The 25642-nt window shown below is 38.8% G+C and overlaps 1 protein-coding gene across 2 annotated transcripts in view; it reads right to left on the reverse strand.

Annotated features, from left to right (window-relative positions):
- The window catches only part of LOC135111515 (uncharacterized), a 716663-nt gene that overhangs the window by 346834 nt on the left and 344187 nt on the right, over positions 1 to 25642 (reverse strand). For both annotated transcript variants that reach the window (XM_064024883.1, XM_064024882.1), the window contains exons 49-51: positions 19360 to 19574; positions 6464 to 6605; positions 1208 to 1405 (exon numbers count right to left, since the gene is read on the reverse strand). In XM_064024883.1, the coding sequence (XP_063880953.1) occupies positions 1208 to 1405; positions 6464 to 6605; positions 19360 to 19574 (555 nt within the window). The remainder of the gene's footprint in view (positions 1 to 1207; positions 1406 to 6463; positions 6606 to 19359; positions 19575 to 25642) is intronic.

The raw sequence follows: 25642 nt of genomic DNA on the forward strand, positions 1-25642 counted from the left end.
GTTGCACCAGTTGCTCTAGGTCATGGAGGATAACAAAGGAAAATCAGCATAATATCTCTTCAGGTCCCCCAAATAAGGAGAGGCAAAATGCCAGAGAGACCTCAGATTGAGAGATCCTGAAGAGGGATTGGAGCAATAGGACAAGATACAGATATGGTATTGTGATCAGATGAGCCCAACAAAGAAGACAGGGTGACAGCATAAGCAGAAAGATTACAGGTAGGAAAAGATCAACAATGTTAGGGATATCTCCAAGACAGTCAGGAATATGAGTAGGGTGTTGCACCAGTTGCTCTAGGTAATGGAGGATAACAAAGTTAAAGGCCAGTTCACCATAATGGCCAGTGAAGGGAGAGGAAAGCCAAAGATGATGGTGAACATTGACGTCTTCAAGAATGGAGATTTCCATAAAAGGGAAGAGAGTCAGAATGTGCTCCACTTTGGAAGTAGTCAAAGAATTTCTTAGTCAGAGGGGTTAGGTGAGAGGTTTATAGCACAGATAAATTTAGTTTAAGAGTGACTCTGCAGTCATAGCCAAGATGGTGGAAAATTTGAAAGATTCAAGAGCATGGGCACAAGAGCAGGTTTAAGTTGTTGCGCACATAAGCACAACATCCAGCTTTGGACTGAAAATGAGGATAGATAAAGTAGGAGGGAACAGAAAAGGGGTTACTGTCAGTTGCCTCATACACCTGTGTTTCAGTGAGGAAAAGAAGATGAGGTTTAGTAGAGGAGAGGTGGTGTTCTACAGATTGAAAATTAAATCTAAGGCTGTGAATGTTGCAGAAGTTAATGGAGAAAAACTGCTTAGGGTTGATGCCCGAAGAGTAGTCCGAGCAGATGGGGACTCTGAGGCTGGTGGAGGAATTGCCATGATAATTTTGAATTTTGAGTGAAGGCTCTGTGTGTAATTAGATGCATGTAGTTTTGTGTGAAAGAAGAGAGTTGTCTCTCTTCCAACACATCTAAGCAGGATCAGAAAGACTGGTCTTTCTTCAAATAAGTAACTATATGCCTGTGAGTGTTCCATGATTTGTTATGTTGTTTATAATTTTGAGAACCATCTAGAGGTTGTGTGGTTAAGATATGGTGACCCTGCCAGCCTGCTTTCCTTCAACTCTATCTAACTACCTTTCTTCTATCTATCTATACATATCACAAACTCTCACCGAAAATAAATTCATATATACTTGAACAAACAACTTGCCTTGAACCCATAGTCAATCTCAATGGGTTTTTTCATGATGCGCTTGTAAGTTATTTTAAAAGTTCCCCCATGGCCAGCCTCCAGAAAACGGTGCCTTAGGGAGGCCTGGATAGGACTCCTCTTCCAAGGTGAGGTGTTGTTCATTCTGGTAGGCCACTCAAGGTAATAATCTCCATTGTAACCAATGTCATTGAGATCCTGTAGTTCAAAGCATCTGGTTAGACTTTTTTCATAAAGTTCATGAAGTTGATATACTGCATAACATATATATATTTTGATTTTAAGGTGTTATTAAACTGTATTATGCATTTTGGAAAAGTGCAGTACTTTGTAAATTATATTTTTCAATGTATACAAATGATACAATATATTCTTCACTTTACATATAAGAAATGCATACAAATGCATGATAACCTGTGACTACCTTCAAATCATATTGATTTTAACAAGTTTATTATATTATTAGACCAAAAAGTGACACTAATTTTCTGACAAAGACTAATAAGTGAAAAAAAGTTTTATTTAGCTAAAAAAATATAAATTATGTACTTAAAAAGATTATTGCAGTACTTGAAAATATTACTTCACATTATTAGGTTTATTAAAAGTGGACAAAAAAAAAAAGTTGCTTACATGCTGATATTTGCAAAAAAAAACATGAGAGCTAATTAGGTCACAAATATACTAATACTCAGGGTAGGAAAGCTTTGTTTAGTACATCAGCTCCCAAATACACAGAAAGTATGCCAAAGAGGTGTTCAAAAGTAAACAAAAAGTGGACAATTCTGATATGAAAACATCAAAGTGCAAAAATTTACTGGATTTGTAAGTCAAGTGTTTAGGACATGGAAACTGATTCAAAAGGAAGAAATTAAGAAAGATTATATAAAAAAAAATGTGAGAGCTTATATAAAAAACAGATGGAAAAAAAGAATAGAGAAGTCTATTAAAGGATAAAGGATGAAAGACTGAAAAATGGCACATGCAAAAAAAGACAAAAAGAATAATTCAGAAAGCAAAAAAAAAAAAATGATACAAAAGTGACATACATATAACTGTTGCAATGTCCACATTACTGAGGTAAAAGAATGACTAAAAGAAGAGATGTCTTGACACTAGTGGAAACAGAACTGGATGTTTGTGATAAATACAAGAAAGTGGGAAAAGTTCAGTAAAATATATAGAATAGGAACAAAAGTGAGAAAAATGTGGTGACTTCTAAATGCTGTTAAAAGAAAAGATATAACAATGGTTGAAAATCCCTTATCCAAAATTCCTAAGACAAAGTATTGCAGATTTTGGATTTTTCCAGTTTTTGGAATATTTCTATTGGCATCTATAAAATGGGATAAATTGGGGATGGGACTCGTCTAAATACAATATCTATTTTATATTTCACAATACAGCCTACGCATATAACCTGAAAGTAGTTTTACAGAGGCCACAAAAAAAAAAAAAGTATATAAAAGTATATAAAAAAAGTATAAACATGACAGCATACCCATAGAACAAAACTTCAATGCTCAATTTACAGCCATGGGAGGTATCAAAGTGTTAAATTGTCATACATGGCAACTCACATGCCCTGAAGATGCTATGTTAATTTCTGAATCATTGACACTTTGACAGTAAATTTCAAGCACAGTGGGGGAGATGACTCCCCAGCATTCTCTTGCCCATTTCACCTTTGCACTACCTCATTTCATCACTCACATTTAATTCTCCTTACATTATAATGGGTCCAGACAAGCTTAACAACGAAGAGAGGAGTGTTGTGATGGTGTTTCTTTGAGAGGGGCTCTGTAACTGTGAGACTGTAGGGAAGATAGGATGATCAGAAGCAACCATCACATGGGTTCACAAGCCTCTTCTAACCAAAAGAAAAGGGAGCAGCAACTCAGTCTTTACAAGGTATTAGTCCTATCAACTTGTTATTCTCATATGTCTTCCTTTTTTACCCAGAACCTTTCCCTCGGGAGTGATAGCTGTTCTGAGCACTAGTGTAAATAGTGTAACCTTTGTCACCTGTATAACAGCTGCTTCAAAATGCTTGAAAAATTTTTGGATTTTGAGTTTTTCAGATTTTGGAATTTCAAAGAAATCTCAACCTGTAGTGATTAAAAGTCTCTTATTTTCCAATGAATATCTTCTTTACTATGCAGAGACAATACAGTTCATGTGTGTATGAGAGAGAGAGAGAGAGAGAGAGAGAGAGAGAGAGAGAGAGAGAGAGAGATGACATATCTTTACTGTAGCCCTGCTTGTTTTACCTACAAGACTTACACTCCTAAAATTGGTACATACATATTCATCACAGTTTTATTTAACTTGTAAATCATCTTGAACCAGCTAAATATCTTTTGTAGTGAAAGGGAGTAGAAAGGCCACAGGTCTGGGAAATACACTGAACTCTCAAAAGGACAGGCTTTCCTTAGACACTTGTTAGCTTCAATCAGATCTTCAACTTTAGGACTGTTCACTTTACAGCTAAGCTCCAGAACATCATATGATATGCCAGGTCTTGAATTAGTACATAACCACCCTAGTTGGCCTACTAGACTCCTTAGACTTTCCTTTTCCTCATCATTACACTCCACATTTTTGTTCAATCCTCTTGCAGCACTTACATTTATACATTCAAGAGATTTACAGTATTCATTTTGACACCATGATACCATGTTCATTCTGCACAATATCTAAACCAATATATCTGAAAACAGTATCACTACATCTACAGTATTACATCTATACATCTACAGTCTTACACTACAGTATTACATCCCATCTTTAACAGGAGTCTTTACTGTAAGACACCATTTCCTCCCTGCATCATTACGTCTGTATACACATTTTTCAAGTTTCCGCCTCAACAGGATGAACAAGATACACTTAATACTCAAACTGTTCGCTCTGTTGGAATGAAGCCTTGATATCAATGGAATTCACTGCCCATTTCTTTCAAGACAGTAAAGCAATGAAAGACCTGAAAACTTCCTTGCTAACAGTGGGAGAGTCAGATTGAATTTCTTATTTTTCCTCAAGTCCTCTGGTAACTAGCCATGCTTTAATTTTCTTTATTCTATCACTGCTTTCCTTTTCTGTTAATACCCATTGAACTAACACTACTTTGTGACCCATGTCTGGAACTTCTTTATAGACTCCAATATTCTTCCAGCTTTTCAGTTCATCTTTTGCTTTTTCAAGTTTGTAATAATGTTATTATTTATCATTTATTTATTTATTCATGTAGTGATGCTTCTCAACCCCCTTATGTTTTGGTGGGATATCTCTGTGGTGTCTCCCACATGCCTTGTCCTGCTGCTCCCGCACTCTGAGGCAGTCAGTGTCCAGCCTTTCCTCAGGCTGGACACTGGCAGGCAGGTGCCTTTTGTATCACCAGCATCTTTATAATATACAGCAGCCTGTGTACATCTGTGTTTCCCTGGCACCCTCAGCAGCACCCTGAGCACACCATGCACACCTCTACACCCCTATGACCTACAAACAAGAATACAAGCAAGCAAAACCTTGTACAAGTTCATGATTTCTGGTATTTTCACAAGCCATTACTGTTTCACTAATTTCCTGCAGTTCCTGCACTTCATCTTCGTCCAATACTTGTACCCACTTTTCTATGTCTTTATTCCAGTCAAGGGCTGATATGTGTTCATCTTCATGCTTAATATCCCTCCAGTTACTGTATTTTTCTGGAGATTTTCCAGCAGGACTATGCACAGTCACTGTCTGCCATTTATCTTACTCTCAGCAAGAAGCTTACTCTCAGTCCAATCTTGGGGATACTTCTGACTACAACAGTGTTCTGAGAAATGTTCTCTTCTCACTCCATTTCATCACAGTTTTAATTTTCTACATTTTCCACTGGATTTATAACTGCCTCTGCTTCATTTCTCTTGCTCCTGACTTTTCTTCTTTGTCTTCTTTTTCACTCTGATGCTTCAGCATGTCAAGTAGTGCAGTTTTTTCTTCTTCAGTGTCTCTTCTGAAACTGTATGGCTTCTCTTGAACATGTGTTTTATGGGCTCTTACAATATCTGAACTATATCTAAAATTACTGTTCTTTCTATCTTGACCAATAACTTTAGCTGGTCCTTTCCATTTCTTTTGCTTTTCTCTCTTAGAATAGACCAATTCTCCATTTTAAAATGTTCTACCCATGCTCACCATATTTTCTCAAATATTTTTGCAGCAATGAAGGCTTACTTCCTCTGTATTGAACACTGGTTCAGACATTACTACCACTGCAGGAGTCTCAACTCACACTACTCCCTGACACTGAATCCAATGACAACATTTCCTAACTCCCAAAAAATTCCTTGAGGGCTTGCTGCATGGAATCAAACATCTTTTCTGGTTCACTAAAACATACTGCTGCCAACAATATCTGTTTCTCCTTAACATATAGCCCAGCACTATCCAACAACTTAAATGTTAAGATGCACTTAGGTATGACCATCTTGTACTTACTAAGAACTGCATTTCTCTTCACAAATTTCAAAATGTACTTCCCCATAGTATCCTCCTTTTCTTTCCTGAAGTTGTTAAACTTTGTCCATGCTTCATACACTGCTGACATCTCATTCTTCTTGTACTACTTGTCCAAATGTTGCAGCAAAACACTGACTCCATCACCACTTCCCAGCTTGTCAATGTCCGCTTCCTCAAAAATCTTGCTTCTCACCTTGCTTCCTTCTGGGAATGGTAAGATGACTGTAACAGCTTGTTTCTTCTTTCCAACATTGTTAACAAGCTGCCATGCCTTCAACTCATTTCCAGTGGTCATAACTCTCATCTCTACCGAAACTTGGCACTGGAGTCCTTCCACCGCAGTCACCCATCTTAGTTTCATCTTTTCTTCTTGATCAGCACTAAATTTCCTTACCCCTGCCACAACTATGCTCTGCTATCATAGATCAGTGTGGCAGGGTAAATCAAAGAGCAGATGTACAGCATTTGGCTTTATTTATGAAAGCCAGAATCTACACATCCAGCTAAGACACCAGAAGTGCATGCCCTCTCACATAAACAAAGACGTGTGCTATCTGTAAAGTGCAGCTCACACACAACTTAATTATTAACATGGCCAGAGATTCAATCCTCCAAGCTGTTAAAGGATTCTCATGGCATAAGATTAATCCTGCCTTTAGACTTCTCAGTCTTCCCATGAATGGCCCAAGGAGGAGATTACATTTTTAATATCCAAAGTTGGTGTCTCTTTTTACTAATTAGTAAGCTCACCTGCTTGAAGTTAAAAGTCAGTGGCTGATTCTCCCACTTCAGGGTTGAGGTAACATTAATAGTGCCTTCAGTTGCTGGAAAGCCTTGTGCCAGCATATTGCCAGTCACTGTGGTAACTTCTGATCCTGTGACTATAGATGACCTGGAAAGATATTTATTCTATATCAGATTTTGTTCACATGTGTGGAGAAAATCTTGACATAATAACACTAGATATTAACAAACTATCTGAACACCTTTCCATCTGCTTCAAACAGCAATCATTGAACATATTTTCTTTATCTCACCTCTTATCATCTTTACCTTTTTTTTGTTTTCTTTTTTTCTTATTTTGTTTTGTTTTCCTTTATTTTTTTGTTTGCATGCCAGAGACAAGCAAAGGATAAGGAAGCAGTAGACACCTACTATCATGATTAAAAATACTACCAGAGAGGTAGTCAGTGTAGATGAACAGATGGGGTTCACTGCACTGAAGCAAAAAAATCCCTCCTATGTCCTTGACAGTTTTCTTCTGTCTCAATTTGTGCAGACCACAAATGTCACCAAATCTGACTTCCTCCACAATGATGACTTGAGGTGGTGTGATTATGTCCTCCAAATTTTTCCACATCAACTTCTACAACATTTAAGACCTAAGATATAACTTTCAGTCTGTGGAAAACCACCTCCCATCCTCTAGATCTCATCTTTTTCTCACCAAGTCAGGTGTATGAAGTTACGGTTAGCAGCCTCTTCTCTGTTCTCTCCTACTTTCTCTAAACCCCATTGTCATACCAAGGCTGGCTGTTTTTTTTATGTACGCAATATCATAACTTGCTCTATTGCCCATGCTCTTGAATCACCTGAATTTTCTACTGTCCAGCCTCAACTTATAAGTCACTCTCACTAAATTTATCTGTGCTGTGTATCTCTCTCCTAATTCCTCTGACTATATAGAATTATTAATATGTTTCAATAAAAAAAAATTATTTGCAGTTTAAAAGAAAAAAATAAGCATTTCTTGAATTTATCTGTTGAAGTGATAAGTTTTCTATTTTATAATTATTCTAATCATGCTGCAATCATCAGAATAATACGTACCTGTTGAATACAATGTTCATATTCCCTGAAATCTTGTCAAAATTCATTCTGCAGTCAAATGCCATACATTACCACTATGAGAACAGTAGCTGAGAGTTTCTCAAAGGCCAGCAATGTTATTGTTTCACTCAACTATCTCTACTACATTTTTCATAATGGTGACTTGTGTGGTGTTTGGCTGCAAAAATAAGTTAGACAAGATTTCAAGGAATATGGGCATCACATTTCACAGGCATGTATTATTTATGACTGTAGCATGACAAGAATAATAATTAGAAAACATGTCAGTTTAATGGATAAAAATATGAAATGCTCCTCTATCACATCACTTTTGCTCTTTTTTTGTTTAAGTTATGAGAAGACATTTTGTTAGTACCAATCACATAATTCTTTGGAGTAGAACACGTATTATACAAAATACTTAGTGTGTAAGGGGTGTGTAAATGTGAGTGATGACGTGAGACAAATGAAGCACAAGCAGAGGTGATGGTTCTTGATATATTGGGACACCAGTAGTACTATTAACTAATTTTTTAGTTTGTGCCAGCCAGGAATAGACTGAGCTGACTGGGCAGTCACAGCTATAAAACAGACTAAAATGATATAGCATTACAAAAACCTATTGCAGATTCATTACAGAAACTAATGAAACATTAAATTAGGCAAGAATACTGTTAGTAATTAGCCATAAATAAATGGTCAAAAAAATTTGTATATAATACAATGTATTATAAAGGTAAAACCATTACATATAATATAAATCACATGTGCTGGTGTCACTCCAATTAAATAACTTGAAATGCATTCTTGTGCAATATACGAGTATGAAAACAAATGAGAATGGCTATGTGGTGATCATTACTTTTATTTTCCAAGTGCATCATACCAATCCAAAGGAGAGGAACACCTGAAGTACTAATAATAGTGGGAAATGTCCTGTTGTGGTAAGAAGTACATAACTGCATGAAGTATTACAAGTGCTACAAGACAAGTCTCCTATGAAATAAACTGTATTCTTGTGTTATATAAGAGTTAAAGTTTCAAACCGTGGGAATGACGGTTTAAAAACTGGGTGGCTTGCTCGTATACAGCCAGGTTGCTACTACTGAGCAATGTGCTGACATGAATTGCATCTAACATGAGGGATAAGTTTGTCTCCAATTCATACTATAACACAGGGAACTTAAAACCTTAATGTGGGGAAGGGATGCAACAAGCAACAGATAAGTCCATAATGCAGGCTGATACAACGAGCAACAGAGAAGTCCATAATGCAGGCTAAGTTAGTCTATGTAATACAAAGGGAGGGAGTGGGCTGCCAGTGCTGCCACTGACAATGATGCCAGCATAGTTACTGATATGCACTTGCTAGCATGGCAATAGTGTAATTCATTCTTGTGACCTGCTACAGTGAGGTTGTCCCTGCTTACACCATTAGAAAACTATTGTTTATCCTTTGCATTTAGAGAAGCAGACCATAGCTTTGCTTCCTAATAACAAAGATGAGTGTTGAAGCTATGAAAATTGGATAGACTGAAATATAGGTGATATGATATGATGTAAAAAAGTGTGTGATCATCTGTGTCGTATGTTGTATGTATTTGGTGTGTGTGTGTGTGTGTGTGTGTGTGTGTGTGTGTGTGTGTGTGTGTGTGTGTGTGTGTGTGTGTGTGTGTGTTTACCTAGTTGTGAAATACAGGACAAGAGCCACACTAGGCTCGTGCCATCCCATCTCCATATCAACTTTTATCTAGATTTTCTTTAAATTTGTGAATTGTCCTTGCACACACAGTCTCATCCTTAAGTTCATTCCACACTGTTATACTTCTGTGGTGGAAGTTATGTTTCTTGATGTCTCTTCTGCAAACACTCCTTTTCAATCTCCTTCCATGTCCTCTTGTGTCTCTCGTATCTGGTATCAAGAGGTCTTCTCTGTCCAACTTTTCTATTCCTTCCAGTATTTTATATATTGCTATCAAATCACATCTTTCCCTCCTTTTTTCTGGTGTAGTCAGGTCCAATCTCTTCAACCTTTCCTCATAACTATAATCTCTTAAGCTTGCAGGGATTTTAGTTGCAGCTCTCTGGATACTTTCTAACATTCTTGCATCCTTTTTCAAACTTGGCAACCACACTAATGCTGCATACTCCAGTCTTGGACATATCATCGTTGTTATGAGTTTTTTTTATCATATCTTCATCAATATAGGAGAATGCTATCTTGATGTTTCTCAGTAGAATATATGTTTCTCCTATAACTTTGTTTATATGCTTCCCAAATGACAAATTATAATTTATCAGTAATAATTACTCATAAGTCGTTTCTTCTGATATTATAGAGATTTCCTCATTCCCTAAGTAATAGTTGCCAACTGGTCTTTTCACACTTTTTCCAAATCTCATCACACTACATTTTTTAGCATTAAACTTCATATTCCACCTCAGTGACCATTCATTAATCTTAATTAAGTCCTGATTTAAAGCATTGCAATTCTCTTCACTTGTTACTTTCCTCATAATCTTAGTGTTATCAGCAAAAAGGTTCATGTAACTTTCTACATTTACATAAGTTGCGAACATAATAGATGCAAGTACTGAACCTTGTGGGACTCCACTTTTTTTTTTTTTTTTTATGTATTAAGGATACTGGCCAAGGGCAACAAAAATCTAATAAAAAAAATGCCCACTGAAATGCCAGTCCCAAAAAAGGGTCAAAGCAGTGGTCAAAAATTGGTGGATAAGTGTCTTGAAACCTCCCTCTTGAAGGAATTCAAGTCATAGGAAGGTGGAAATACAGAAGCAGGCAGAGAGTTCCAGAGTTTACCAGAGAAAGGGATGAATGATTGAGAATACTGGTTAACTCTTGCACTAGAGAGGTGGACAGAATAAGGGTGAGAGAAAGAAGAAAGTCTTGTGCAGCGAGTCCGTGGAAGGAGGGGAGGCATGCAGTTAGCAAGATCAGAAGAGCAGTTGGCATGAAAATAGCGGTAGAAGACAGCTAGATATGCAACATTGCGGTGGTGAGAGAGAGGTTGAAGACAGTCAGTTAGAGGAGAGGAGTTGATGAGATGAAAAGCTTTTGATTCCACCCTGTCTAGAAGAGCAGTATGAGTGGAACCCCCCCAGACATGTGAAGCATACTCCATACATGGACGGATAAGGCCCTTGTACAGAGTTAGCAGCTGGGGGGGGTGAGAAAAACTGGCAGAGACGTCTTAGAACACCTAACTTCATAGAAGCTGTTTTAGCTAGAGATGAGATGTGAAGTTTCCAGTTCAGATTATAAGTAAAGGACAGACCGAGGATGTTCAGTGTAGAAGAGGGAGACAGTTGAGTGTCATTGAAGAAGAGGGGATAGTTGTCTGGAAGGTTGTGTCGAGTTGATAGATGGAGGAATTGAGTTTTTGAGGCATTGAACAATACCAAGTTTGCTCTGCCCCAATCAGAAATTTTTGAAAGATCAGAAGTCAGGCGTTCTGTGGCTTCCCTGCGTGATATGTTTACCTCCTGAAGGGTTGGACGTCTATGAAAAGACGTGGAAAAGTGCAGGGTGGTATCATCAACATAAGAGTGGATAGGACAAGAAGTTTGGTTTAGAAGATCATTAATGAATAATAAAAAGAGAGTGGGTGACAGGACAGAACCCTGAAAAACACCACTGTTAATAGATTTAGGAGAAGAACAGTGACCGTCTACCACAGCAGCAATAGAACGGTCAGAAAGGAAACTTGAGATGAAGTTACAGAGAGAAGGATAGAAACCGTAGGAGGGTAGTTTGGAAATCAAAGCTTTGTGCCAGACTCTATCAGAGGCTTTTGATATGTCCAAGGCAACAGCAAAAGTTTCACCAAAATCTCTAAAAGAGGATGACCAAGACTCAGTAAGGAAAGCCAGATCACCAGTAGAGCGGCCTTGACGGAACCCATAATGGCGATCAGATAGAAGGTTGTGAAGTGATAGATGTTTAAGAATCTTCCTGTTGAGGATAGATTCAAAAACTTTAGATAAGCAGGAAATTAAAGCAATAGGATGGTAGTTTGAGGGATTAGAGCAGTCACCCTTTTTAGGAACAGGTTGAATGTAGGCAAACTTCCAGCAAGAAGGAAAGGTAGATGTTGACAGACAGAGCTGAAAGAGTTTGACTAGGCAAGGTGCAAGCATGGAGGCACAGTTTCGGAGAACAATAGGAGGAACCCCATCAGGTCCATAAGCCTTCTGAGGGTTTAGGCCAGCGAGGGCATGGAAAACATCATCGCGAAGAATTTTAATAGGTGGCATGAAGTAGTCAGAGGGTGAAGGAGAGGGAGGAACAAGCCCAGAATAGTCCAAGGTAGAGTTTTTAGCAAAGGTTTGAGCAAAGAGTTCAGCTTTAGAAATAGATGTGATAGCAGTGGTGCCATCTGGTTGAAGTAGAGAGGGGAAAGAAGAAGAAGCAAAGTTATTGGAGATATTTTTGGCTAGATGCCAGAAATGCCAGAAGGTTTTGACATTTTCTGTTAATGAAGGAGTTTTTGGCTAGTTGGAGAACAGACTTGGCATGGTTCCGGGCAGAAATATAAAGTGCATGAGATTCTGGTGATGGAAGGCTTAAGTACCTTTTGTGGGCCACCTCTCTATCATGTATAGCACAAGAACAAGCTATGTTAAACCAAGGTTTAGAAGGTTTAGGACAAGAAAAAGAGAGAGGAATGTACACCTCCATGCCAGACACTATCACCTCTGTTATGCACTCAGCACACAAAGACGGGTCTCTGACACGGAAGCAGTAGTCATTCCAAGGAAAATCAGCAAAATACCTCCTCAGGTCCCCCCAACTAGCAGAGGCAAAATGCCAGAGGCACCTTCGCTTTGGGGGATCCTAAGGAGGGATTGGAGTGATAGGACAAGATAAAGATATGAGATTGTGATCGCAGGAGCCCAACGGAGAAGAAAGGGTGACAGCATAAGCAGAAGGATTAGAGGTCAGGAGAAGGTCAAGAATGTTGGGCGTATCTCCAAGACGGTCAGGAATACGAGTAGGGTGTTGCACCAATTGCTCTAGGTCATGGAGGATAGCAAAGTTGTAGGCTAGTTTACCAGGATGGTCAGTGAAGGGAGAGGAAAGCCAAAGCTGGTGGTGAACATTGAAGTCTCCAAGAATGGAGATCTCTGCAAAAAGGAAGAGGGTCAGAATGTGCTCCACTTTGGAAGTTAAGTAGTCAAAGAATTTCTTATAGTCAGAGGAGTTAAGTGAGAGGTATACAGCACAGATAAATTTAGTATGAGAGTGACTTTGTAGTCGTAGCCAGATGGTGGAAAACTTGGAAGATTCAAGAGCGTGGGCACGAGAGCAGGTTAAGTCATTGTGCACATAAACGCAGCATCCAGCTTTGGATCGAAAATGAGAATAGAGAAAGTAGGAGGGAACAGAAAAGGGGCTACTGTCAGTTGCCTCAGACACCTGAGTTTCAGTGAGGAAAAGAAGATGAGGTTTAGAAGAGGAGAGGTGGTGTTCTACAGATTGAAAATTAGATCTTAGACCGCGAATGTTGCAAAAGTTAATGAAGAAAAAGTTGAGGGGGGTGTCAAGACACTTAGGGTTGTCGACAGAAAGGCAGTCCGACCTGGGGACATTTATGGTCCCCTCCCCAGATGGGGACTCCGAGGCTGGTGTAGGAGTCGCCATGATGATTTAAAAATTTTTGAGTGAAGGGTGTGTGTGTTATTAGGTGCTTGTAGTTTTGTGTGGAGGAAGAGAGTTGTCTTTAGAGGGCAGGCTGTGACTGCCCCCTTGTGTTGTGAGACACAAAGGGAAACATTCAGTGAGGTCACAGCTGGGTTTAATGATAAGTTCACAGCACCCCCTGAACAGTGCTTTAGACCTCACTGGGAGTAATTATCGTTTCAGCAGGTGTCTACTGCCGCCTCCTCCTCCTCCTCCTCCTCCTCCTCCTCCTTATTACCATTCTCCAGTTCAACTTGCTGCCTTTAATTACTGTCCTCATTTCTGTTTGTCAAAAGTCAGTCATCTACTTTAACAATGATCCACCGAGTCCTCCAATCTTTTCCAATTTCCATATTAGTCTTGTGTGGAGTTTTATTGAATGCTTTTCTCAGTCAGATCTAAGTATATGCAGTCAGCCCATCCATCTCTCTCTTGCACTGTATCTATTACTCTTGAGTAGAAACATATCAAATTCATAACACAAGATCTTCCTTTTCTGAAGCCAAACTGTTTCTCTGTCATCACCTTGTTGTCTTTTAGGTATTTCCCCCATCTGTTCTTGATAATCTTCACAAATCTTCACCACCACACTTGTGAGTGATACAGGTCTATAATTTAATGGATCTTCCTTACTTCTGGTCTTGTGGATTGGAGTAATATCACCCGTTTCCAGTCTATGGGTACTCTACCTTTTACCAGGGTAGTGCTAATTATATTGTGCAGTGCTGAGACTAATTGTGAGCTACACTCTTTTAAAATGCAACTCGATACACCATCAGGACCCATTGCTTTCCTTACATCCAGGTCTTCCAACACATTCTTTACTTCTTCCGCTGATGTTTTAATCTCCTTTAGGTTGGTCCCTTTTTCTAACGCTGTCATCTCATCTCTGAAATAATTTTCCTTAGTAAACACAGAGTGGAAGTATCTGTTAAACACTTCAGCTACCTCTTCTAGATCATCCACTTTCTCTTCTTCAGCTTTTACAGTACTTATTTCATCTTTACTCTTTAATTTTCCATTAATGAATTTATAAAATAATTTTGGTTGGTCTTTACATTTCTCCACAACGTTCCTTTCAAAATTTTTCTGCTCATCTCTGCGAGTTTTGACATATTCGTTCCTCTTCCTTATATAATTGTTCCACAGGTCCAGTCTTTTGTTTTTCTTCCACATGTTCCATGCTTTTTCTCTCTCCAATCTAGCTATTGCACATCTGTTGTACCAATCCTTTTTGAAAAGATTCTCTGTTGATCTTTTGGGTACCCATTTCTCTACTCCCTTATTATAAATGTCCAGGAAAGCTGTCCACTTTTCCTCTATGTCTTCCTTTTGAATAACTATGTTCCAATTCACTTCACTGAAATACTTCCTAAGTTGTCCAAAGTTAGTCTTGCTGTAGTTTAGCCATTCTCTTCTGTGGTCCTCTTTCCTTATACTGAGGTAATGATCCATAACTGTGAACTGAATCTGCACATGATCACTTTTTCCTATTGGGTTTATGTATTTAAGGTCTTCTACTATTTCTTGTTCCTTGGTGAAAATTAGATCGAGCATTGAAGGTGCTTCATTTCCCCTAAATCTTGTGTCATTTGTAACTCAATATATAAGGAAATTTTCAATAGTCAGGTCTAGTAGCTTGTTCCCCAATGATGACTAATTGCCTTCTGTGGTCCAGTTCTCCCAAGATATCTCTCTACATTTAAAGTCCCCCATCAGGAGTATATTGTCATTTTCCTCAAGCAACTCTGCCAAACATCTCCTTGTGTCCTCAAACATTTTCTTATATTCATCCTCTCTCCAAGAGTTGGAATAGGGAGGAACATAAGTCACCACAACGTTACGGTATCTTCCAATATTCTGTCTTAAGCTTATTTTCAATACTTCTGCCTCCTCCACCCCATATGTGACAGATTCCACTAATAAATCCTTCCTAACTAGAAGCATCACACCTTCTCCCCGTTTATTCTTTCTATTTCTCATCCACAGGTTGTATTTTCCTTCACCAATATTTAATATATCCCATTCACTTGCCAATTCAGTTTCAACGATTCCCATGTCTGGTTTCTCCTCTTTTAAGTAGTTCTAGTTCCAACACTGCTGCCGACATTAGTCCATTTATCTTCGTGTATGCTACTTTTAGTCTTCCCCTTCTGCATTTACTTCCCTCCTGTACCACTTTCTCAACCTCATGTCCATAACCCTCCAAAGAAGTTTTTTCTCCACCTCTGATTGTTTTCTGTTTTTTTTATTTGCTTCTTTTCTTAGTTCATTTATAGTGTCTCTCTCTTCTCTGGTTCTATCTTTTTTATCCACAATTGTTTGAATTCCTCCACCTTGGCCAGTTTCCAGGGTTTACTCAGTGTTTCTTCAGCTGCCACTTGTGACCTAAACCTTATTTTCATAGGGCACTGTCCACCCTCAACATATCTACCCAATCTTTGAATTTCTTCAATCTCTCCAGTTAGCTCTTTTTCTTCTTGTAATGTCCCCACTAATTTTTCCACATATATTTTCCTTCTTTTCTCTTTCAGTCCACTAAGGTGTACACTCTTCCTTCAGGCCAAATACCACAACAGTTTTTTTTTCTCATCCACAGTGTCTTTCACCAAGTTTTCTTTCTGTTTTATAAATTGAACAACTTTTTCTGTTAGCTTTGTGTCATTTGCCTTTGTTTGTTCCTCCTCCACAATTTTCCTAAAATCAATCTTTTCTTCCTCTTGTTCTTACTTCCAATTTTCCTGTTTTACGTTTAACTCTTCCACTTTGCCTTCACATTCCCTTGCTTTCTTTTCATATACATTTAGCATCTCCAAGGAGGAGAAAAACTGATGGATATGACAGAACACTTAACTTTATGAAGATGTTGTAGCAAAACATGAATATATTTGCACCTGATATTTCCACCTGAGATTTTTACCACAGGATACTCTACTCGTAAATATCTTCAATATAAGGGTGAACAATTTTTTTTTTTTTTTTTTATGTAGGAGGGACACTGACCAAGGGCAACAAAAATCCGATAAAAAAAAATGCCCAATGAAATACCAGTCCCATAAAAAGGGTCCAAAGCAGTAGTCAAAAATTGAAGGATAAGTGTCTTGAAACCTCCCTCTTGAAGGAATTCAAGTCATAGGAAGGTGGAAATACCCAAGTGTCATTAAAGGGATAATTTCTGTAGAAGGTTCAATCAAGTGGATAAATGAAGGAGATGAGTCTTGAGGCATTGAACAACCAATGGTTTACCTTTCTCCATTTTGAAATTGTAGAACAAGTGCGAGTTTAATATTATGTACCTCCTCTGTGTGATTTGTTAAATTCATCTTGAGTTATATATCTAGCAAATCATGGGTAGAATTATCAACGTTAGTGGACAAGAAAAGAAGTTTGACAGAGAAAATCACATTGAAAGAGAGAGAGAGAGAGAGAGAGAGAGAGAGAGAGAGAGAGAGAGAGAGAGAGAGAGAGAGAGAGAGAGAGAGAGAGAGAGAGAGAGAGAGAGAGAGAGAGAGAGAGAGCACACTATGGTACATCAGTGCTAATAAGTTTAGAATGGAGGTCATGGAAAACAGAAAGAGTTAAAAGAAAGAGTTAATAAATGAGCTTTAGGATTAGAGAAAATGTTTAGAAGGTAGATCTTCATGCCACTAAAAATAAATAGCCTATACTATGCAATCCAAACAAAGAAATAACAGTAATCATTCAAGAAAAATTCAAAATACCATAGTAACATCTCGTCTACCCACTTGGCAACTCATCTTCAGTGGTTACAGAGAAAGAAGTGGAGCAACAGGACTAAATACAGACATTAGATTACAATAGAAGGAGCCCAACAGAAAAAAACAATTTGACACAATAAGTTGAGGTGTTAAAATTCAGAAAAGATCAAGAATTAGGGTAGGGTGCTGCATCAGTTGTCTAAGTCATAGAGATGAAGACATGCTCACACTAAGTTGGCCAGTGAGAGATAACAGCAAATGCTGGTGGTTCACATTAAAATTTCCAAATACATTTATTCCAATATGGTGGTTAACATTAAAATTCCCAAATACATTTATTTCAGTAAACAAGAAATGTGTTACAGCATGCTTCACTTTGGCCTGCTTTTTTTAAATTTTGACTGTGTTTACTAATAATAATGTAGCCATTTTCAATTTTATAAACCCTGTTCCAGCTCCACACTTTGGGTTAGGCTGACCAACCCCAAGAAATCATATTGGAAATGTTGGTATGAACTACCCCTCCCCAACAGCAAACCCATGATACTTACTAGTCCTATGCAGCACAAAGTTATGTTGAAATGTTGAAAATAATAAAATGTACCAAAGTGGAAGACAGCATTTGTAGCCCAAGAGCTATAGTTTGTTTACTGTCAAGCATCCACCACCAGACAAGTCCCAGTATTATTTTAGTCTTTCAACAGTCTCAACATGGCTTTCCTTATCATTATCACACAGAAATTCTCATTCTGAGTAATCTGAAGCCCAAAAATACCCATCATAAATTAATTATAATACTGACAACAATTTTTTAAAGTTTAGTTAGGTTAGGTTAGGTTACATTAATTAAGTTAGCTTGGTTAGGTTATTTTGGTTACATTAAGTTAGTTTCCTTAGGATGGATTAGGTGGTGGGGTGTGATAACCGCCTGGTGGGCTACAGTAGAGTAGCAGCCAGCCCTCTCAGTAGGAAAATTGTCATCGAGTGTTACTACTGTTACCTATTTGCAAAGACAAAACAATCTATTTCTGGTAGATTTTGATCTGTTTTATATTAATCTGCTTTTCATTTTTATCACAAATCAATTGTTTTTGTAGGGATGGAGTGTTGTGGGGTAAAAATAATAACCAATGTTTCCTTTATGTTCTTGTTAACTTATTTAGTGATACATGAGTGCTTTTTTCTTATGTATTTCCATGTTTGGCAAAGCTGATGCTCAGTTTTTGTTTCTACTAACATGTAGCAGAAGTTGAAGCCCTCTGTCAATTCCCTCCATGCCTTGGCTTTCTCGTTAAGAACATGGAGCCCATGGGACTTATCATTAATAGCTGGTTTATCTGCTACCAGCTCAATCATGGTATTCTTTTGTTCCTGACCAAGAGGAGTACCTTTGGTGGATGGTAGAGTCACCATGGTGCCTCTACTGCTTGTAAAACCGGTGCTGTTTGATCAGCTGGGAGGATGTTTACCCTGCCCAGAGCTACCAACCTATGTGCAAAGCCATAGTAAGCATAGTGTTTATTAACCAGACAATAGAGTTTGCATCCAGTGTTTAGTGAATATGACTGTGAGGTTAGTAAAACCAAATATGACCATGGTGTTTGCTGCTTCATAATTGCTAATACACTGTTTAAAAAAGCAAGCCTTTGAATAAAAAATTTTAGTCAGAGGTAAGTAAGAGATGCATAGTGAAGGCTGATTTACTATGAATGATATTGAAGTCTTTACCTAGAAATTTGCAAAATTCAAAAGCACGGGCCACAAGACAATCACAACATTGTATGTATACATAAACACAACAGCCAGCTTTGATTTGAAAGTGAGAATAAAGAAAGAGGGAACAGAAAAAATGTTAATTGTCACAGACAACTAGGTCTCAGTGAAGAATAGAAGATGAAGCTTGGATCCAGGAATTAGGATAATGTTTCATAGATTGAAAATTAGATCTACTGGTGCAAATGTTTTAAAAATTTATTCAGGGAGAAAGTTGGAAACATCACATTTTCAGACATCAACTAATGGACAGCACAGCCCGGGAAAATTTGCGGACACCTCCAGATATAAAACTTCAAATGAAATTTATGTAACTGTAATTTTGATTTTGGTTTGTATGGGTGTTTATGCATTGAGCTTATAATGTAATGCGAGTTGGAAAATATGTCTTAACAGTTCAAACAGCAAATAGTCTGTGTAAATGAGACACCAACTGAAAGACAGACAGGGAACAGGGACGGTCAGCAGCAGACTTGCAACACTTCACCTCTCTGCACTTATCTCCCTGGAAATATTTCACCAAAGTAGCATGTATATATTGCTTATTACTACCCCAATTATGATAAGATCATATGCATAAAGCAATTTCCTGGGTTTCAAGACACAATCATTGGTCTCACCTGAACCAGTGCCTCCCTTCACGGGTTTCATAAAATAGGTCAGCCTTGTTGTCCTGCCAACCTTCTACCATGGGCAAACTCAAGGTTAGGTGACCATTTACATTTCCTTCGTTGAAGACAAGGCTGGAGTAAAGAAGTACCTGTTGGGGCCCAGAAAATTCCCGCTTCCAATCTAGTACTCCAGTTAGATTGAGGTACTGGCCTTCTCTGAGCATCTGCAGGAAAAAAACATAATTTGAACCAGGAAAATATTTTGCTTCTGAAAAAAAATTGAAAATATATTTCCATACCTTTATCATTTATTAGGGAGTTAATGATGTTAAAAACTTGCCAAGATGAGATGTGTGAGTGCAGCCCCATAAATGAAAGGCATTCTATACAAGAGCAAATAAGACCCAGTGCAGTGAGTAACAGAGAGAGAGAGAGAGAGAGAGAGAGAGAGAGAGAGAGAGAGAGAGAGAGAGAGAGAGAGAGAGAGAGAGAGAGAGAGAGAGAGAGAGAGAGAGAGAGAGAGAGAGAGAGAGAGAGAGAGAGAGAGAGAGAGAGAGAGAGAGAGAGAGAGGAAAGAGAGCAAATAAGACCCAGTGCAGTGAGTCAGTGAGTAACAGAGAGAGAGAGAGAGAGAGAGAGAGAGAGAGAGAGAGAGAGAGAGAGAGAGAGAGAGAGAGAGAGAGAGAGAGAGAGAGAGGAGAGAGAGAGAGAGAGAGAGAGAGAGAGAGAGAGAGAGAGAGAGAGAGAGAGAGAGGAAAGAGAGCAAATAAGACCCAGTGCAGTGAGTAACAGAGAGAGAGAGAGAGAGAGAGAGAGAGAGAGAGAGAGAGAGAGAGAGAGAGAGAGAGAGAGAGAGAGAGAGAGAGAGAGAGAGAGAGAGAGAGAGAGAGAGAGAGAGAGAGAAGAAGTGAGGAAAGAGAAGAGGAGATGAAAGGAAAGAGAAAAGAAAAAAAGAGGAGAGAGAAAAGAGGAGAGAACAGAAAAGAGGAGAAAAGAGAAGAGAGAAAGGAGAAAAGATATGAGAGAGAGAGAGAGAGAGAGAGAGAGAGAGAGAGAGAGAGAGAGAGAGAGAGAGAGAGAGAGAGAGAGAGAGAGAGAGAGAGAGAGAGAGAGAGAGACTAAAGATGACACAGGACAGCCAGCTTCTTAGAGATTATTTCAAGAAGTGAAGAAGCATTAAAATACCAGTTCAGTTTTAGGTAAGGACAGACCTAGAATGATGTACTGGAAGAGGAAGAAAGTTGTGTTATGGAATGGAATGGAATTTCTGGGACAATGATTACAATAAAATTATTCTGCCCCATTCTACAAATAGACAAGACTCAAAGACAGGCATCATGCCATCCCTTTAATAATTTCCTAATAAATGCATAACAGGATGGCTTTGGGGGTTGGGTTGGGGTTATCACCCTTTTAAGGAACAGGTTGAATGTAGACAAACTTCAAATATGGAGAGGTAGATATGGATTGGCAAAGAAGAAGTGTTTGGCAAGGTAAAGTGTGAGCATAAAAGCAGTTTCTAAGAAAGATAGAGTACCATGTCAGGTCCAAGGGCCTTTGTTTTTTTTTTTTTTTGTTTGTTTTTTTAAGTTTTCATGAAGGTTTTATGATGTGAAATTTAGACATAATTGGAAAAAAAAACTCATGAAGAAAAATTACATTTATACTCTTTTGAATGATGTATTGTTTACTAAACTTTATACTAGAGTGATGAAGTGAGGTTTGACCCATACATCCCTGCACTTCATGGAGCTTTTTTTCACCTCAACTCCAAGCCCCAATCAATTTTTTGTTGCATAAATAAATTGAAAATTATCTAAAACTACAGGGAAAAGGGTACAATAACACCCATCTTTGCTTATTTTTGCCTCTATGGGGGGATGGTTATAGAGTGCACTACAGTGTATCCTCTAGCTTGGCTGCCAAACTCTATCTTGCGTGTAACTCTGACACTTTATCATTCTTGCTTTACTGTTGTTTGTAAACAGTACAATTGATTCTTTGACTACATCATGCACAACCGTGTAAAATTTATAGGAAATAACTAAATGTATACTATTTCTGGGTGTAAATTTATACCATACATAGTGTGGCATGACAACTGTAATCCACCAAGCCACTGGTATCACCATGTGTAGCTATCCTCATCATCAAGAGCATGATGGGGGTTTAAATTTCAGCCAGTTCATCCTGAGTTGGCTCATAACTCATCCCCAGAGGACTCAGACTTACTAAACTTGTGATGGAAGTCCAGGAGCATATTCAGAATGGAGCAGGGGCAGACATGGCATAAACATTCCTGACTATTGACAATTTGACAAGGATTTTGTCACCACAGCATGTGGGTAGAGTGGGTGAGTTGCTATTTCTCATTTTTGCCCCAAATTACTAATTTTTACCTCAACTGTGCAGCTCTACATACACCCATCAGGTAGAGCCTTACAGCATTAGCTTAGTGTGTCTGGGGAGATGCTGGTTTATGGAATTGCACTCACTGCCTTATTCTATATATCACTTCTGAAATGTTATATGATATAGCTGAAGTTTGGAAAATGATGGTCCTGCATGACATGCACTCCAGACTTGAGCTTGCCACCATTCCTAGGGCAGTGGGAGGATGACATGAATAGTGTTTCTTCAACTCCTAGGGCATTTCACTCCAGAAACTTATGCCTGGAGTTCTGGGGTTGCTCTTTAGAGGTAACATACCTCTCACTAAATGCTTCCTTAGTTGGAGGTACAATGTCTTCCATTGTCTTCATGTGTTTTGATGGAAACATAATACTTTCTCTTCAGTCCTTTCTACTGTGGTGAGAGTGATTGTGACAGAGGTACTCATAGAATACTGTGGCTCTTGAGGGTGAGGTGTGGTAGGAATATGGATTTTTCTGTTAATGCAGTGGATGATTTTAGTATGACACAAAGTGGTAGCAGCAGGGTTGATGGTGTCAGGAGTGGTGAGAGGTTAGTAGCCTAATAAACATATCTAGCTGCTGGTTTAAAGAAAGCATTCTTACACTCAAGACCACTTTGCTGTCTCCAGCACTGTGGTAGTGGTTGTGATATAAGAAAAGCATAGAGACTCTGAGATAATCTCATAGAAGTAAAAATTAACAGTGCAAGACTGAGAAGCAATAAGTGATACTAATCTCTACCTCCCTTCCTTTGTAATTCATGTGTCAGTAAGGTCTTTACAATCTTGAAGCACAGCTAGGAGAGTCTGAGAAGTGCCATTTTTTCATTTTTTTTTTCTTTTTTATGTAGGAGGGACACTGGCCTAGGACAACAAAAATCACCCCTCCCCCCAAGAAAAAAGCCCACTGGTTCCTGAATAGGATTTGAAGCAGTAGTCAAAAATAAAAGGATAAGTGTCTTGAAACCTCCCTCTTAGAGGAGTTCAAGTCAGAGGAAGGTGGAAATACAGAAGCAGGCAGGGAGTTCCAGAGTTTACCAGAAAAAGGGATGAATCATTGAGAATACTGGTTAAGACTTGCATTAGAGAGGTGGACAAAATAGCGGTGAGAGAAAGAAGAAAGTCTAGTGCAGAGGAAGCATGCAGTTAGCAAGATCATAAGAGCAGTTAGCATGAAAATAGGAGTAAAAGATAGCAAGAGATGCAACATTCCAGCATCAATGAGAAACTGAAGACAGTTGACAAGATGAAACGCTTTTGATTCCACTCTGTCTAAAAGAGTGGTACGAGTGGAACCCCCTCCTCCCGGACACGTGAAGCATACTCCATACATGGATGGATAAAGCCCTTGTACAGAATTAGCAGCTGGAGGGGTGGGGGTGGGGGACTGGCAGAGATGACTCAAAAGACCTAACTTTATAGAAGCTGTTTATTGAGGCATTGAACAATACCAAGTTTGCTCTGCCCCAATCAGAAATTTTAGAGAGATCAAAAGTCAGGCATTCTGTGGCTTCCCTGTGTGAACTGTTTACTTCTTGAAGGGCTGGACATCTAGGAAAAGACATGGAAAAGTGCTGGGTAGTATCATCAGTGTAGAGTGGATGCGATAAGAAGTTTAGTTTAGAAGATCACTGATGAATAATAGGAAGAGAGTGGGTGACAGGACAGAATCCTGAGGAACACCACTGTTAATAGATTTAGAAGAACAGTGACTGTCTACCACAGCAGCAATAGAGCGATCAGAAAAGAAACGAGGTAAGTCACAGAGAGAAGGATAGAAGCTGTAGGAGGGTAGTTTGGAAATCAGATCTTTATGCCAGACTCCATCAAAAGCTTTTGATATGTCTAAGGCAACAGCAAAAGTTTCACCAAAATCTCTAAAAGAGGATGACCAAGACTCAGTAAGGAAAGCCAGAAGCTCACCAGTAGAGCAGCCTTGACAGAACCCATACTGGCAATCAGATAAAAGGTTGTGAAGTAATAGATGTTTAAGAATCTTCCTGTTGAGGATAGATTCAAAAACTTTACATAGGCAAGAAATTAAAGCAATAGGACGGCAGTTTGATGGATCAGAACAGTCACCCTTTTTAAGGATAGGCTGAATGTAGGCAAATTTTCAGCAATAAGGAAAGGTTGATGTTGACTGACAGAGTTGAAAGAGTTTGACTAGGTAAGGTGCAAGCACGGAGGCACAGTTTCAGAGAACAATAGGAGGGACACCATCAGGCCCATAAGCCTTACGAGGGTTTAGGCCAGTGAGGGCATGGAAAACATTATTATGAAGAATTTTAATAGGAAGCATAAAAGAGTTACAGAGTGAAGGAGAGGGAGAAATAAGCCCTGAATTGTCCAAGGTAGAGCTTTTGGCAAAGATTTGAGTGAAGAGTTCAGCTTTAGAAATAGATGTGATAGCAGTGGTGCCATCTGGCTGAAACAAAAGAGGGAAAGAAGAAGCAAACTTATTGGAGATGCTTTTGGCTGGATAACAGAAGTCACGTGGGGATTTAGATCATGAAAGATTTTGACACTTTGTTAATAAAGGAGTTTTTGGCTAGTTGGAGGACAGACTTAGCATAGTTCCAGAAAGAAATATAAAGTGCACAAGATTCTGGTGATGGAAGGTTCAAGTACCTTTTGAGGGTCACCTCTCATCATGAGATGAGCATCTCATCTTAGCATGAGAACGGATTGTGTTAAACCAAGGTTTGGAAGGTTTAGGTAGAGAAAAAGCATGAGGAATATACACCTCCATGCCAGACACTATCAGCTCTGTTATGTGGTCAGCATACTGATATGGGCCTCTGACACAGAAGCAGTGGTCTTTCCGAGGAAAATCAGCAAAATAACTCCTCAGGTCCCCCAACTAGCAGAGGCAAAACACCAGAGGCACCTCTGCTTAGGGGGATCCTGGGGAGGGATTGGACCAATAGGACAAGATACAGATATGAGATTGTGATCATAGGAGCCCAACGGAGAAAAAAGGGTAACAGCATATGCAAAAGGATTAGAGGTTAGGAAAAGGTCAAGAATGTTGGGCATATCTCAACAAGGGTCAGGAATGTGAGTAGGGTGTTGTACAAATTGCTCTAGGTCATGGAAGATAGCAAAGTTGAAGGCTAGTTCACAGGATGGTCAGTGAAGGGAAAGGAAAGCCAATGCTGGTGGTGAACATTGAAGTCTCCAAGAATGTAGATCCCTGGAAAAGGGAAGAGAGTCAGATTGTGCTCCACTTTGGAAGTAAAGTAGTCAAAGAATTTCTTATAGTCAAAGGAGTTAGGTGAGAGGTATACAGCACAGATAAATTTAGTCTGAGTGACTCTGTAGTTGTAGCCAGATGGTGAAAAAACTCATTAGATTCAAAAGCGTGGACACAAGAACTGGTTAAGTCATTGCACACATAGATGCAACATCCAGCTTTGGATAAAAAATGAGGATAGAGAAAGTAGAAGGGAACAGAAAAGGGACTACTGTCAGTTGCCTCAGACACATGTGTTTCTGTGAGGAAAAGATGAGGTTTAGTAGAGGAGAGGTGGTGTTCTACAGATTAAAAATTAGAGCTAAGACTGCGAATACTGTATAAGTTAAAGAGGAAAAAGTTGAGAGGGGAGTCAAGACACTAAGGGTCGATACTAGAAGAGCAGTCTGACCTGGAGACATTTGTGGTCCCCTCCCCAGATGGGGACTCTGAGGCTGGTATAGAAGTTGCCATGATAATTTTTTAATTTTGAGTGGAAGGTGTGTGTGTGTAATTAGGTGCATGTAGTTTTGTGCGAAGTTTGCCTCTAGATGCCAATGAATATCATATAAATTATTTTGACAGGTCAAATTTGCAGAAAAAGAAAAAGGAATAAGCATGTATCTCTGTAATACATGATGTGA

This window comes from Scylla paramamosain, chromosome 22 (genome assembly GCF_035594125.1).
Source record: "Scylla paramamosain isolate STU-SP2022 chromosome 22, ASM3559412v1, whole genome shotgun sequence".
In the NCBI taxonomy this organism is placed as follows: Eukaryota; Metazoa; Arthropoda; class Malacostraca; order Decapoda; family Portunidae; genus Scylla; species Scylla paramamosain.